At 45.7% G+C, this 15,039-nt stretch overlaps 1 protein-coding gene across 1 annotated transcript in view; it reads right to left on the bottom strand.

Moving 5' to 3' along the window:
* The window catches only part of KIAA2012 (KIAA2012 ortholog), a 118,324-nt gene that overhangs the window by 27,759 nt on the left and 75,526 nt on the right, over positions 1-15,039 (bottom strand). Inside the window, exon 15 of the mRNA XM_059053372.2 lies at positions 7,429-7,501. Within this exon, the coding sequence (XP_058909355.1) occupies positions 7,429-7,501 (73 nt within the window). The remainder of the gene's footprint in view (positions 1-7,428; positions 7,502-15,039) is intronic.

Genomic DNA, 15,039 nt, shown 5'->3' with positions numbered 1-15,039 from the left:
TGTGGTGAGTGGGCTTAGTTGCTCATCAGCATGTGGGTTCTTAGTTCCCCGACCAGGGATAGAACCTGTGTCCCCTGGAGGGCTGATTGTTAACCACTGGACTACCAGGGAAGTCCCCACTTGCTCCGTTTGGAGCTGTTTATCCCTGGAGTCAGGAACTGCCCCTGAGGAACCGCTTTCAAAACCAAACTAAACTGAACTAAACTAAACACCTACAGACACTGAGTTGAGAGAGACTTGGGTTACCTTGGTTTTAATAATTAGCCACGATTTTGCATAATTCTCCTGGCTTCCAGACCTCAGTTTCCTTTATCTACAATATAAAAGAACTTCTAGAGATTCTACATAATCTCCAAGTTTCATGCTGGCTTTCAAAAAATGCTGCCATTATTTTGTGGTATTTCTTCAACCTTGTAACTATTTCCTAATCAGAAACACATGGATGGCTTTACAACTCTTAAAGAGCCAGGGGCTTGGAGTCATAGGAACCTGGGTTCATATCTCAGCTCCTTCACTTACTGGCTGTGTGACCTTGGGCTATTTACCTAACCTCTCTGAGCCTCATTTGCCTCATCAATGAAATATGGATAATGTACTTTATCTCATAAGGTTGTGGTGAGGATAAAATAAGATAAAAGTACAAAAAAGAAAGTACCTAGCAAAGTGTCTTTCTGCAGAGTAAGTACCAAAAATTCCTTCCCTTTTCTCCACCCAAGTGACGATGTGTGGAAAATTAGCCAAAGGATAAGCTTTATAAATTTAAAAGTTTAAATTGTTTGTCTGGCACTTCAGGGTGTTTCCCGTTTGCCTGCCTCCCACCTTCTCCCTAGAGTCTAAGTCGGCCTGTTTGGCAGATTTTGAGACTGTCTAGCTCAGTGAGTCTCCACCCAGGCCTGGGATCCGCAGGAGGTGCCAGCGGGTAGCGACATCAGAAGCTACCGCAGAGAGGAGAAGAAAAGACTAACAGATGCGGCCCGGAGAGCCGACCCTTTGGGGCAAGCCGAGCCTGGAGTCCCAAGCTCGCTGCAAGGAGCTCCGTTTGCAAGGAGGTCAGAGGCGACAGGTGGAGCCGGCCTCGCGCTGGCGGAGCGGCGGCGCCGGGCGGGTACCGGCGGGAGAGCGGGCGCCGCCGGCCCCTGGAGCCGCCGGTGGGGGGCGGGAGACGATGGAAGGCGCGCCCCGCCGCCGCTTGCTGGGACCTTTCGTCCTCTCCTCGCTCCCCCGATTTGCCACACTTTTTTTTTCTTTTGGAAAAACCTGCCTGAAGATTCTCTTCATTCCGATTTCTCCACTTTATATGTGTGTGAAGCATTTCTTGTCTATTTCCCCTTGACCTTTTTGCTTTCTCGCCCTTTACCTACCAGCACTCCAGGATCCGCAAACGCTCCTTTTGGTAACTGTTAACAACCAGACTTGATCTCTACAGATGGAGTCTGGGAGGTCGGTCAGATCTGGAGCCTCGCCTCTGCCCAGCTCTGTGACCAAGGACATGTTCCTTAACCTCACTGTGCCTCAGTGTTCTCATCTGGCAAATGGAGATAATAAGAGTTCCTTCTTTACAGGACTGTTATAAAAGTTAAATGAAACAATTTACAGAAAATGCTTAGCCTGATGCCTGGCACACAGTGAGTGTGAACTGTTACCCCTGTCTTAATGGCTTCATTGCAAATGCACTCTGGGTTCACTATACTCCTTCCATCATGTCCAGCACCACCTCCTCCAGGGAGCCCTCCCTGACTTTTCCCTGTCTCTCCCATGCTGGTCTGGATCAGTTGTCCTTCCTGTGTTCTCTGGGAGCACTAAACACATTGAACACAGAGATGGTTCTAACCATGCCTGCCCAGGTCTGGCTCCTCTATTAGAGTGGGAGCTTCATAAGGAGTGTGTCTCATCCAACCACAGAGGGCCTGGCACTCAGTAGGGGGTCAGCAAATGGTCCCTAAGTAAATGAAGGCAATTTCCATTCATGCAGCGAGTGGTTAAAGACCTAAGAAGGCCTGAACCTGGGGTCTGAACCCTGGAGCTGTCTCAGCGTGAACACTGAGACGTCCACTCTTCCTTTTAACAGAAACAATCCCAAGGTCACTGAGTCATAGGAAATGAGATGAAGAGATTGGAAGATCAGTTTTGTTATTTTCTGATGAGGAAGTGGAAGCCTAGAGAGGCCAGCAGGTCTCTTGCGGCCTCATGCCCGTACAGGAGGACCGTGTGTTCTCATTCTTGACCCGCTGGGCTCTCACTCACTGGCCACTGTGGCTGAGCCTGGGCCCCCGTGCAGCATGGGGACTGCTGGTCTCTTTCCAGACTTTCTTGGTCAGGGCCCACCCAGGGGTGACTGGGGTGGCAGAGCTTTATGTGCAACACACTGAAATGGTGGCTGGCTTTCCCTGGGAGCGGGTGTAGGTGGAAAGAGCTCAGGGAGGAGGCCCAGCCCCAGTCCTCGCTCTGCTGCTTATTGCTTATCACTGTGCAACCCTGGTGAGTCACAGATGCAAAGAGTATGAGGGTGGGATGGGGACTGAGAGATTATCCAACCCACCTGCCATGGTTTATGGAAAAGGAATCCACAGCCCAGAGAAGTTATGTGTCCTAGACTATAGGCCTAATCAAAGGCAGAGCTGGTAACTGAACTGATATCTGTCAAATGTGAAACCCAGGGTCCTCAGTGAGTCTATTCCAGGGTTTCCCAAATAATAATGGACACACGAGTCACTTGAAGGTCTTGTTAAACTACAGGTAGGTCTGGGTGAGACCCCAGATTCTACATTTCTAACAAGCCCCCAGGTTCTAGCTAGAAAGGGTCTAGACCAGTGAGTCTCACCTTCTAGCTCTACTATGATGTAACTACTTAGTGCACTAGCCACTGATTAGACCAGTCTTGTCGGGTTAATGAAGGCATGGCAGCTAGTGGGCCCTTCACCTAGAAGCCAATGGGGCCAGCACCCTCCTCCTTTCCCATCAGCGTTATTCATTCACGACCCCTGTTGGCTGCTTCTGTGTCTTTGGTGGAGATGCAGGTCCTGGCTGGTGGCTCTGGGTCTGTGAGTGCACCCCTTTTGGAGGACTTGGACCTTACTAACACTTGCAGGCACTTTTTCTTCACAGGGTGTGTGCCAGATCCAAAGTTGAGTCTTCACTGCAAGCTCTTGAGGGCAGGAACCTTGGTTTTGTCATCTCTGAATATCTTGAATACTCATTCATTCCTCCATTCATTGGATTCATTCGTCTATGGAACATTGCTAGGCCTGGCTAACTAAGGCGCAGTCCTTGTCCTCAAGAAGCATACATAACACATGGGCTATAAAGTGGTGCTTAGTGGTTGCCCAATAAGCATGCGTGAAATTGAATTACGCTTCGGTGCTCTGGGGGAAGTGGCAGTGTCGTCAAGTGATAGGGCAATGGAGAGCAGCTGGTATTGGCCACGTCCTAATAAGGGGCTTGTTTTCAAAGAAGGGTGTCTGGTTCCTTAGGCAGTTCCCATTGGGGTCAGTGGAAATGACAGCATCGAAGCCTCACAGAAGTCTCTGCACTTTTAAAAGTTATCAGGCAAATTCACAAATGCATTATAATCTTTAGCTCTCCCTTTGATGCTGTAAAGACTGATGGAGGAAACAGGAATGCTCTAGCTCCTCTTCTCAGGCGAGTCACAGAGGGGGCGCCTAAAACACGCACGGTGTCTGCAGCAAACAGAGAAATGACCCACCGTGGTGACTCTGAGTCCACGAGGTAGGAAAGTGGTAGCATCTGCAAGACAGAGCCATCTACCCACACGTGGCAGAGATGCTAACTGCCACCTAATGTCCATTCCCCTCCAGTTTTAGCTTTTGGCACGTGAACACCCAGCAAGAGACTTTATTCCCCAGCCTCACCTGTAGGAGGCCAGTGGATATGAGCAGAGGTGGAAGAGGTGTAAGTCCAGAATTAGGCCCTTAAAAGGCAGCTGTGCCTTTTCCTCTCCTGCCCTGCGGGGTGAGGGAAAAGCTGAGCCAGCTTTGACCATGCAGACAAGGGTGATAGCAAAGGGGGTGGCAGAGAGATGATAAGAGAGAAAGAGCCTGGGTCCCTGGATAGCCCCGTGGAGCGGAGCTGTCCTACCGCCTGCCTGCCAGCTTGGACTCTTCCATGAGACAGAAGTAAAACTTCCAACTTGTTTGAAGTCACTTTATTTTGGTCTTTGTTAGAACCAGCGCCCTAACTACTACATATCTGTCTCTTGAATAAAGCAATGACGCTCTGAGCCTTTTTTTCCCTGGTAGACTAGAAATGGCTCATTGGTTTCTAAGGTTTTCTGTGAGACTTGCCTTTTGTCCCCCACCCCCCATTGTTTCAGGCTACTCACTAGGGATCCTCTGCGCTCATGCAGGGCTCCCCAAATCTCTCAAAGCTATTGATAATATCTTAAGTTCTGCCACATTCCGAGGGGTTATGTCACTACTGCAACATAACCTCGTTCAGATTGGGTCTGTTGCCGACCCCTGGACTTAAGGAAGAGGAGGACTTACGCAGAGGACTCAGTCAGTTCCCCAAGAGCAAGCAATCCCACCTCCACTCCCTGCGATTGAGACTGATTTGGAAAGTAAATAAAGCATCATGTTACATCATGTTATCAACTTAGAACAAGACCCTCCTGATAAGGCTACTAAAATTAAGGTTTTTAAGAAACAGACTAATACCTAACCTTTAGTGAGCACTTACTGTGTGCCAGGCATTCTTATAAGCATATTACATGTATTAACTCCTTTATGTCACAACCACCCACAAGATAAATACTATTAGTATCCTCATTTTACAGATGTAGCAAAAAGATGCACAGAGAAGTTTGGTAACTTACTCAAGGCCACACAGTTAGTAAGTGGTAGAATCAGGATTTGAACCCAGGGACTCAGACTTAATAATAGATGCTCTTGATCACTGTGATGCTGTCTAAACAGTGTCCTCCAATCCTCCTACTCCCATTATGTTTAAAAGAACAGATTAAATTGAGTCACTGCCAAATTCAGAGAACTAAATTCTGGAAGCAAGGCCCAGGGCAGTGGTTCTCGAAGTGTGCTCCTTGGACCACTAGCCTCAGGATCACTGAGGAACTTAATAAAATTGCAAATTCTATGACCTCAGCTCAGATCTAGTGAATCAGAAACTCTGGAGGCAGGGCCCAGACATCTTTATTTTTATAAGCCTTCCAGGTGGTTGTGAGGCACACCGAAGTTTGAGAACCATTGGCCTAGTAAATAAACAAGAACTGAAACAAGAATGGAAATTATGTTCTTTCCTTGGACTTTGGGGGTGGGCAAGAGAGGCAGAAAGAAAAGTTTTGAATTTAAAACAAGAACAATTTCCCAAACCCTCTCTGATTTGGAGGTTGCTGATTTGACCTATCTTGTGAAAACTTGCATGCTGCATTCTCACCAAGTCCAGGACTCATGCTTTTCTCATTGGATGTGGCCCCGGCTCACTGCTTATAATTAATCTTATAGATCACTACTTAATTTAGAGTAGGAGAAAAATCCTGACAATTAGTCGTAAGATCTATGAAGGGAAAATTGATTCTTAAATAGTTAAAAAAAAATTCCTTGGCACTCCTGCCTTTTTTTCCCTTCAAAGATTTGAAATTATTTTTAAACATTAGCATTTATCATTCGGGACAGGCAAATGCCTTCGTTAATTTTCTGTGGTGATATTTCACTGCGTTAAAGACTGTCTGAATAACCTTTATGGAACTCAGCTGGGCCTCTCTCTCTCTGTCAGGAGACAGGAAATCTGTTTTGACTGACTTGGTCATTGCTTAGATTTGGCCGTGTTCTATGCTGCCTAAAACGTCCACTGCACTTGGCCAAGACCTTGGGGCCTCTTCGGTGTTCACAATCTAGATATGTGATTTATGATATGGAAGATCTGAAGACTGGAACACATTTCCCCGGCTATTGTCACTCAGCTTTGAAAATGGAGGTGGCGAGAGACCTATGTCAGCAGAAACCTTCCTTAAAAGTTTGACCGAACCCAGGGATCAGGCTACCATAATATTTTATTGTCTGATATCCAGAAACAGTGAAATCTTTGAAAATGAGTGTAAAAATTAATGGTAATGAGTATAAAAATTAATTTTTTTGGAGTGTCAACTGAAAGAAATAGTAAAAGATATAAACAGAAAAAGATCAAGTTAGGGTGAAATCCCCAATCCATGACTTTGCACATTTATCTCCAATGAGCTCTATGGTCTCTCTCACCCCATGGGGGTCCAGATGAGATAGGAAGAATCATAGTGTCATTTCATAGACTGGTAAACTGTGACCATGAGAGGGTAGATACTTATTCATTGTGATAGCCAAGCTGAGATTAACATGCACTAAAGGGCTGTGGTGCATGAATTACTTCATTTATTCCTCATGCAACGTTATGAGAGCAGTACTGTTTTCAACCTCAGTTGAGGACACTGAGGCTGGGCTGTGAAGGCAGAGGTAGTCCTATTCCAGAGCCCATGCTCTCTATTCAGCTGCCCAGATCTACTGCTGCTAGCCTATACAGAGCACCTTATATGACTTAGAGAAAGGCATTCCAGTAGAACGGCCCAGTAGCAAAAGGAGCCTCCTTTGGGTGGATGCACCCAGTGCTGGAGTGCGTGGCTCAGGGTGCACAGCACAGGCTGGATTTCAGCCCCTCTCGCTTCCTCTGCTGGACGCCTTTGTACAGCGAACGACAACAGCAACTCTGGCTGGCAGGCCTTGCATCCGCTCCTTGAGAATACATCTCTCACACATCTGTTTCCACTTCTGCAAGAAGCAATGAGGATAAAGACCAGCTCTGCTACCTGGGACTAGCTAACTGCAGCATCATGTAGCATGCCCAGGTGCCCCCAGGGAAGAACTTAGAGTCTAGTTCAGGGTATCAAAATACGAACTGTGCCAAAAAGCCCAGTTGTGGGCCCAGTCTTTCCAAGAATCATCATCATTATCAAATGCAGCATCGTTTTTGGAGGAAGTCACACTCAAGCAGCTCTGGCCACCCAGAGCTGTGGGTGACACGGGCTGGGTCTCTAAAGCTGCTGGTCCCCCCTCTGTGGAATGTTAACCCTCTAGGCAGAGAACCTCAGCTCCCTCACTTGCATATCCAAGAGCCTATGAAAGCAGGAGAAGCCAGAGGTAGAGGTGCCTGTGGGATCTTTTTGTAATGCCCCAAAGTCTCCACTCTCTTCTATCAATCTGCGGCTGCTGGCAGGAAATAAATCTTTCAGTAAGTCCAAGGACATAAAAGCATGTTATTATCAGCTGGCTTGTGATACATTAAGAGCACATCAGAGTCTGTATTCTGACTTCCAACCCATGACCTGAGAGGAAATGGAAGGGTCATTCCTCATTAACATCTTGGAACAGTACAAAGTTCATCCCACAAGTATTTCAATCAGACTATAAAACCCAACCCAGCTGTTTCTACCTTGAGGGTCTGGATGATGTTCTCTGAGGGGTCCTCCAGGTTCTTCATGATAGTCCAGTTCATCTCCACTTTCCTGTTAGGTTAACAACAACAAAAAATACATAAGACAAAATAAGTGCCAACACTCCTAGGGTCCATGCCCTGTGGTAAAAGGGGATCCAGTTTTCTTAGCTGTCTCTTCTTTGTCTATCAGTTTTAACTTAAGGGTCCAAAAAGTCTGCTGCCAGTGTGAAGGGCCCTGAAGAGCCAGGTGGGCTTAGCAGTGGCCTTGAGCACTGTCCTTATCTGTCCTCTGTGGGAGGCTTGTCCCATCCAACAGAGCAGTGCTGCATGCCTGGCGTTTGTGGGAAAAAGAATGTCACAGGCAAAGGCCAACTGCCAGAAGGCAACAGGGTACCTCTAGGGACTTGAGGGAGGTCCAGTGTGACCAGAGCAGAGATGGGGGTGAAGTGGGAAGGGTGGGGAGGACTCAGACTCTCAGGGCCTTGGAGGTAGTTTAAGGATTTGGGCCTTTACCTTGAAAACAAATGGAAGGCACTGAGGGTTTAAAGCAGGGCAGCAAAAGGATCAGACTGGCCTTTTTGTTTGTTTGTTTGTTTGTGTTTTTTTTTTTTTTTTTGTGGTATGCGGGCCTCACTGTTGCGGCCTCTCCCGTTGCGGAGCACAGGCTCCGGACGCTCAGGCTCAGCGGCCATGGCTCACGGGCCCAGCCGCTCCGCGGCATGTGGGATCCTCCCAGACCGGGGCACGAACCCGTGTCTCCTGCATCGGCAGGCGGACTCTCAACCACTGCGCCACCAGGGAAGCCCTGTTTGTGTTTTTTTTGCAGTATGCGGGCCTCTCACTGCTGCGGCCTCTCCCGTTGCGGAGCACAGGCTCCGGACATGCAGGCTCTGCGGCCATGGCTCACGGGCCCAGCCACTCCGCGGCATGTGGGATCTTCCCGGACTGGGGCACGAACCCGTGTCCCCTGCATCGGCAGGCGGACTCTCAACCACAGTGCCACCAGGGAAGCCCCAGACTGACCTTTTGTAGGTTTTCTGGGATTACCATGGATAAGATTCCTTTTTTTTCTTCTTTTTTAAAAAATAAATATATTTATTTAATTTTGGCTGCAGTGGGTCTTCGTTGCTGTGTGCAGGCTTCAGTAGTTGTGGCACATGGGGTCAGTAGTTGTGGCACAGGGGCTTAGTTGCTCTGTGTCATGTGGGATCTTCCCAGAGCAGGGGTCAAACCCGTGTCCCCTGCATTGGCAGGCGGATTCTAAACCACTGCGCCACCAGGGAAGTCCCCGGATTAGGTTTCTTATCACATGGAATCCCCTCTTCTTTCTTTCTCTGAGTCACACAAGCTGCTTGCAATCCCACCACCCAGAAATCTCTATAATGATGGTCTTCAACCCTGGCAGCATCTTAGAATTATTTGTGAAGCTCAAAAAAAAAAAAAAAAAGATTCCTAGGACCTAACCCCAAATGTTAAAATCAGACTTTCTGGAGCTGGGGCATTTTTAAGGCTTCTTGGGTGATTCCGTCATGCAGCCAGGATTGAGAACCATGGGTCTTCTCTAGAGGGTTGGAAGAACAGCTCTTCAGTTGCCAAGGAAACGTGGCAGGTAGAGTCAGTGACTCAAGTAAAGCCCTCAGTGTTTGATGAGGCCAGCTCTTGGCCTTTGTCACCTGGATCTCTGCTTAATCCACAGCTTCATTTCAGCTGGGGAGAAGGAATCTGAGGGCCCTAGAAGCCTTTCCTGGGACTAAAATTCCTCACCCTTTAGTTGACAGTTTTCCTCTTTATTATCAAATACCCCAGCTGCTTTGGAAAGACACAGTTAATCTGCTAATTTGTTTGACATTCTCTTCTTGCTTGATGGCTTTTTACCCCGTGTGTTTCTCACTTGTTAGCTTAGTGTTTGCAGCTGATGAGATATTCTGACGTAAAAAAACCTAAAGCAGCTAAATAATTTTCTTTCTTTTGCATTTATCTCTTTGGAGACAAAGCACATTTGGCCTGATGCTGTAAAAAAAAAAAAATCATCTCTGAATAAATGGAAAGGTTTTTAAAAAAAGATTGCAGGAAAAGCCTGCCTCAGTCCAGTAAACTGCAAAGTTAGAAGACTAGAAAAGAGATAAATTTTTTAAAATTCTGTTTATAAATCCTTTTAGTCTAACAGGAAATTGGATTAAAAGGGAGAAACAAGCTTCCTCTTTTGGAAGAATTTCAAAGCTCAGAAGAATAAAACTTGAGTCTTAACAACATGCAGCTATGAGCCTTCAGGGACAAGAAATATTCTTCTCATTTCACAGATGGGGAGACGGAGGCAGAGAGAGTTGGGGATTTGGAAAGAATCTTTTGATGAGTCCCTGTTAGAAAAAGAAATACAGTAGTCTTAATTTGAAAGTCTGGGGAATTCCCTGGTGGTCCAGTGGTTAGGGCTCTGCGCTTCCACTGCCGGGGACCTGGGTTCAATCCCTGGTCAGGGAACTAAGATCCCACAAACCATGCTGCAAGGTCTTAAAAAAAAAAACATCCTGCCCGTTGCTTAGAAAAGTGTCAAAAAGCTATCATTTTTTACATATACAAGCACACATGTGAAAAGACTTATACCTAAGGTCATTCGTTGCAACAGATTGGAAACAACTTACATACCCCATCAATGGGGGATGTGTTAAATAAATTATGGTAATTTACACAATGGAATACAATGCAACCATTAAGAAGCATCTCTTAATGAATTAACAGAACTCCAAGATATAATAAGTTAAAAAAAAAGTAAGACTGTGAGCAATGTGTATAATATATAAAAACATGTATAAAATGTTTCTGTCTATTTTTCTACCTGTATTGGCTTGTATATGCATACTGCAACTCAGGAAGGGTACACAGGAAATCTAGCAACAGTGGTGTCCAAGGCGGAGGGAACCCAGCTGGGAGACATACCCTTTTTGTGTGTGTGTGTGTGTGTGGTACGCGGGCCTCTCACTGTTGTGGCCTCTCCCGTTGCCGAGCACAGGCTCCGGATGCGCAGGCCCAGTGGCCATGGTTCACAGGCCCAACCGCTCCGCAGCATGTGGGATCTTCCCAGACCGGGGCACGAACCCGTGTCCCCTGCATCGGCAGGCGGACTCTCAACCACTGCGCCACCAGGGAAGCCCAGACATACCCTTTTACACTTAAATTGTTTAAACTTCCTGAGTATATTTCGGATTCAAGATTTGAATTGGAAAAACTAAAACTAAATAAAAGTGACAGCAGTCTGTCACTTTTAATGAGTTACAGAGGTAATGACTGAAACACAGGCAATAATACTTGGTGAGTGAGCAAAACAAGCTGAAGGACTGAAAATTCAAATCCCAGCTCTGTTATTCTGGCCAAGGTCATTTGCTCTTCATCTCTGCATTTGGCTCATGAATATTTATTGGGTGTCTGTTGTGTGCCAGGTACTGTGCTGGGCACCAGGGGCACAAAGCTGAAAGATCTATTTATAAGAAGCTCAGTGACTTGTAGAGAAACAAGAAATCTCACTGTCGCCATGCAGTGTGATAAATGCTGTGACAGATTATGACAGGTTTCTGCAGGACCTCACGGGAGGTGAAGCTAAGTTAGGCTGGGAAGGTTGGTTTACCAGTGGACGTGGGTGCTAAGTCTTGCAGAGAAGGGGAGGTTAGGGCAGTTCCCACAGAGGAAGGAGCATGTACTGGCTGGGGGGGCGCATTCTGGTGTGGCTGCAGGGCCCGGACAGTGGGAATCAGACATGGGCCAGATCTTGCAAGTCACAGTCTGGAGTTTTAAAAAGATATTCATTTGTTCTATTTTTCTATTCATAAAAGAAATACATTTTTGATGCCAGAATTAACCGGAAGGCCAACGGGGACGTGGTAGGGAATTTCAAGCAAACCAGTGGTATGACTGAGCTGTATTTAGAAAGAGTGCTGGCAACAGGGTGGTGTTATAGGTCTGGGGCAGGGTGGAGTGCGTGGGGATAGTAACAAACACTTTGTAAACACAAACTGTAGCACTGAAACCAGACAAGAGAGACAGCTGCCTGAATGGTTGTGGTGCAGATCCTGGAGTCAGACTGCCTGCCCTGAAGCCCTGATCCTGTACTTCACGCCTTAAAGGTCACACGAGGTACTTCTTAACCCCTGAACCTCAGTTTCTTCAACTGACAGGGGCCGGGCCAGGTGGCCTGAAGTTCTCATCTGTCCTTGGAGAACCTTCCATTGGTCCTGCCCTCTCCCCTCACACACAGTGCCCTATCTGAGCATGGTACTTCTAGGTTCACAGCAGCCTTCCGGAAGGAACTGCTGGGAGGATGGGGGAGGAGGGAATGCAGGAGCCAGAGGTGGGGCTCCAGGGGGCTGTATGTGCTGTATGACCTATCATTGAACCTCAGCCTCTCCATCTGTGAAATGGGGGTAATGATAAATTTTGTCCAAGTTCTTGAAAAGCTAAATTAGGAAAATACATTTGGACATTCTATGTAACATATGTAACACATGCATTTAAATGACTAATTTCAATGCCTTCTTAAGGCTGGAAGGAAATCAGTATCTCATTTGTGAGTGTCAACTTTAAGGTCGTACAACTTTTCTTGTGTACTAAAAAGATCCCACACCTATTCTTTAATAAAGAAAATGGATTTATGAAAGTCATAAAGTATCTTGTGTTATTAAAATATTGTCTCTTCTCCTCTCCCAGGTTCTGAAGCCAGAACAAAGAAGTACAATTAAATTCTCAGGAACAGAATAGATAGGCCTCGTCAATATCAGGAATTGTGGGTTTGGTGGCTTTGAATCCTAGTCCCCTCTGCTGCCAGCCACGTCACCCTTGGTACTCTCATCTCGTCAATCCTCATTTTCCTCATTTGCATGGTGGTGAACTGCACGCTTAACAGGCAGGGGGTTGGGGAAATTAAATAAGGTTTAATATGTGAGAGGCCTGGCTCTTGGCAGGGACCAGTGAATGTTTCTTTCTTTCTCTTTGTGAACTGAACCTTTTAGAGATGTGAACATTCTTTGAAAATTATTATTTCATGTAATTCTCACCTCACTGCTGAGAAGCAGGTGTGGAGGTCCCAGCGTTATTATCTCCATTTTACTAAAGAGGCACCGGAATCCCAGATGCATTACAAGGTTACTCAAGAGTCAGAGAAAACCCAGGGCTTCCCAACTGCTGGTCAGATACCTTAATACTGATAATAGTCTACTTAATCCTGGGCTTCTTTCTTTGGGAACTGTAACAGACTCAATGCCCTGAAAATTTTTCCTGGCGAAATTATTATTCAAGTGTCCTTGAAGCATTGCATCTCGAAACCAGCTTGTAATCCCTTTGCAGCTCTCCTGCTGGTGGTCAACAAAGCTGGTTTCAAGGACTCTAGGCACTAGAACTTGCCTCCTGAGTGGCCTGCTCCACCTTAGGACAACATCTTGAGCCCAACATTGTTTTGCTGTTACTTCTTCTCACTGAAGTCCATGCTGTCCTTTCCTCACATGACCACAGGATTCAGTGGCAGTGACAGCCATCCTCTGCTTGGTGGGATGTGCCCACACCTGCCTGCACAAGTAAAACGCAGGGCTGGCCCCAAACCAGGGGCAGGGGACTGCTCAAAGTACCTGATTTCAGGCAGGTTCCTCTGCCTTGATTTGAGGGTACCAAGTGATAACTGTGTGAATGCTATGAGGTGGAACTTATTTCTCATCCTTCACATCTTCTGGGCATAACATACATACTCTTTGATGTCAATGTTGAGTATAAGCATATTCAATTCTGTATCTAGCATTAATTGGCATTATTGCTATTTTCTTCCCCACTACCACGACCTAACCCTGATAATTTATTAAAATTCCTGGGGAAAAAAAATCTCTACCTTAATTTATTCATCAATTACCATTTCTTTTTCAAAAATAGATTTTTAAAAAACATGGTTCAACTTTTATGTGAACCCAGATGTACTCTGGATCAATTGTGTTTCCCCAAGTCTAAGCGTGATACGGATTATCCTATAAAATGGGCTAATAGCATTGCCTTCAGTGTTATCAAGAGATTTTTTAAATTTGAGGAGGATTCCATGTGTAATAACTGAGAAATGAATGAGTCTCTCCTACAGCAACCTGCGCCTGCCTCTGCCACAACACTGTGCTGATATTATCTGCTTCTTTGTTTATCTTCCTCTTAGATTATAGGCTCCTTGGAAGGCCAGGGATGGAGATGATTCATCTCTGTATTCTCAGTGCCTAGCACAGTGTCTCATATACGATGGATGCTCAATATATGTTGTCTGAAGGAAAGTGGATGGTCATTGGGAGAGAAAGCTTTATGTTGGGTCCACAGAATGCAGGTGGGAGTGAGGGGAAGGGCAGAGTCCTGGAGAGTCAGAAAATATTCTTGCAACAGACTGGATGAGTGCACAGGGATGGAATTTTCTAGAAGGAACTGTGCTGGATGCTTAGCTAATGTGGTAGGCAGTGCTTTTGATTGGATAGGACTCTGTTGGGGTCTGCAGGGTTGAAAACATGGGATCCGGAGCAGGGCTGCCTGACTTTGAATCTTGTTTCTGCCATATTCCAACTGTAGGTCATTTGAGAAGTTACTTCAGCTCTGAAGACCTTAATTTTCTCATCTGTAAAATGGGATAACGCTACCTACTTCTTACATTAGTTTTTTGAGTTAAATGAGTTCTTGCATGTAAAACTTAGAATAAAGCCTGGCACGGAGTAAGTGTTCATTTATGTTAGCAATTGTGATTGTTTACATCTCTTTCCATTTTCCTTTTCTGCCCCAATATTTTTATTTCTTACCCTCATCCCCTGAAATGTGTACTGCTTCCAACATGCAGCAGGCAAAAATGAATGAAATGTCCTGTGACTAGGCAGGAAATGCACAAATGAAATGTGTAGACTGAATTGGACAGCCTGTATGCCTTTCTTGATTTGAACTCTCCATCCTTTGCTGTACAATCCTGAGATTTGTGTCTTTCTACAAGGCACTCCCTAAGAATCTGGGAGCTACCATGTCAACAAGGAGAAGTTCTATCTAGGGGGAGCTGTTAACACTGAACATTTGCAAGAAAAGATATATTTGGGGCAAGGACTGGTCTGGGAGTCAGAAAGTCTAGCGTGTCCCTGTGAGTCTCATGTAGAAGCAGGCTAAGTTACAATTTCTGTGAGTCTTGAAAAGGGTGGACTGGAAAGTGGGCCTTAGGGATAATGATGCCTTTCCTTCTATAAGGAAAAGGATGCCAAAATTGCTGGATGAAAAAGTGTAATACAAAAGCATTGTGGACACTAAATACACAAAAAATTATTGTAAAATTCCTCACCTGCAGCTTCTAGAGGCTTCATAAATATTTTCTTATCTTATTTCCATAGCAATTATCAATTTACTATATATGTTGCCTGAAGCAGGACAAGGATTTATCTGTTTCGTTTGCTCTTGTATCTCAAATGCCCAGAAAGTGCCAGACACATACTAGGTAGTAGATGCTCATTATGGGTTGAATGAATGAATAGTGGTAATGATGATACGTCATCCCTGGAAGTACCAACCATAATTCTTCAAGCCCTGAGGGAAGAACTAAACTGTTGCTAAGTAAATGTAAAGGATAGTTTCATT

Source organism: Kogia breviceps, chromosome 2 (genome assembly GCF_026419965.1).
Source record: "Kogia breviceps isolate mKogBre1 chromosome 2, mKogBre1 haplotype 1, whole genome shotgun sequence".
NCBI lineage: Eukaryota > Metazoa > Chordata > Mammalia > Artiodactyla > Physeteridae > Kogia > Kogia breviceps.
The sequence above is the reverse complement of the archived record's forward strand: the minus strand, read 5'-3'. Positions and strand labels throughout refer to the sequence as shown.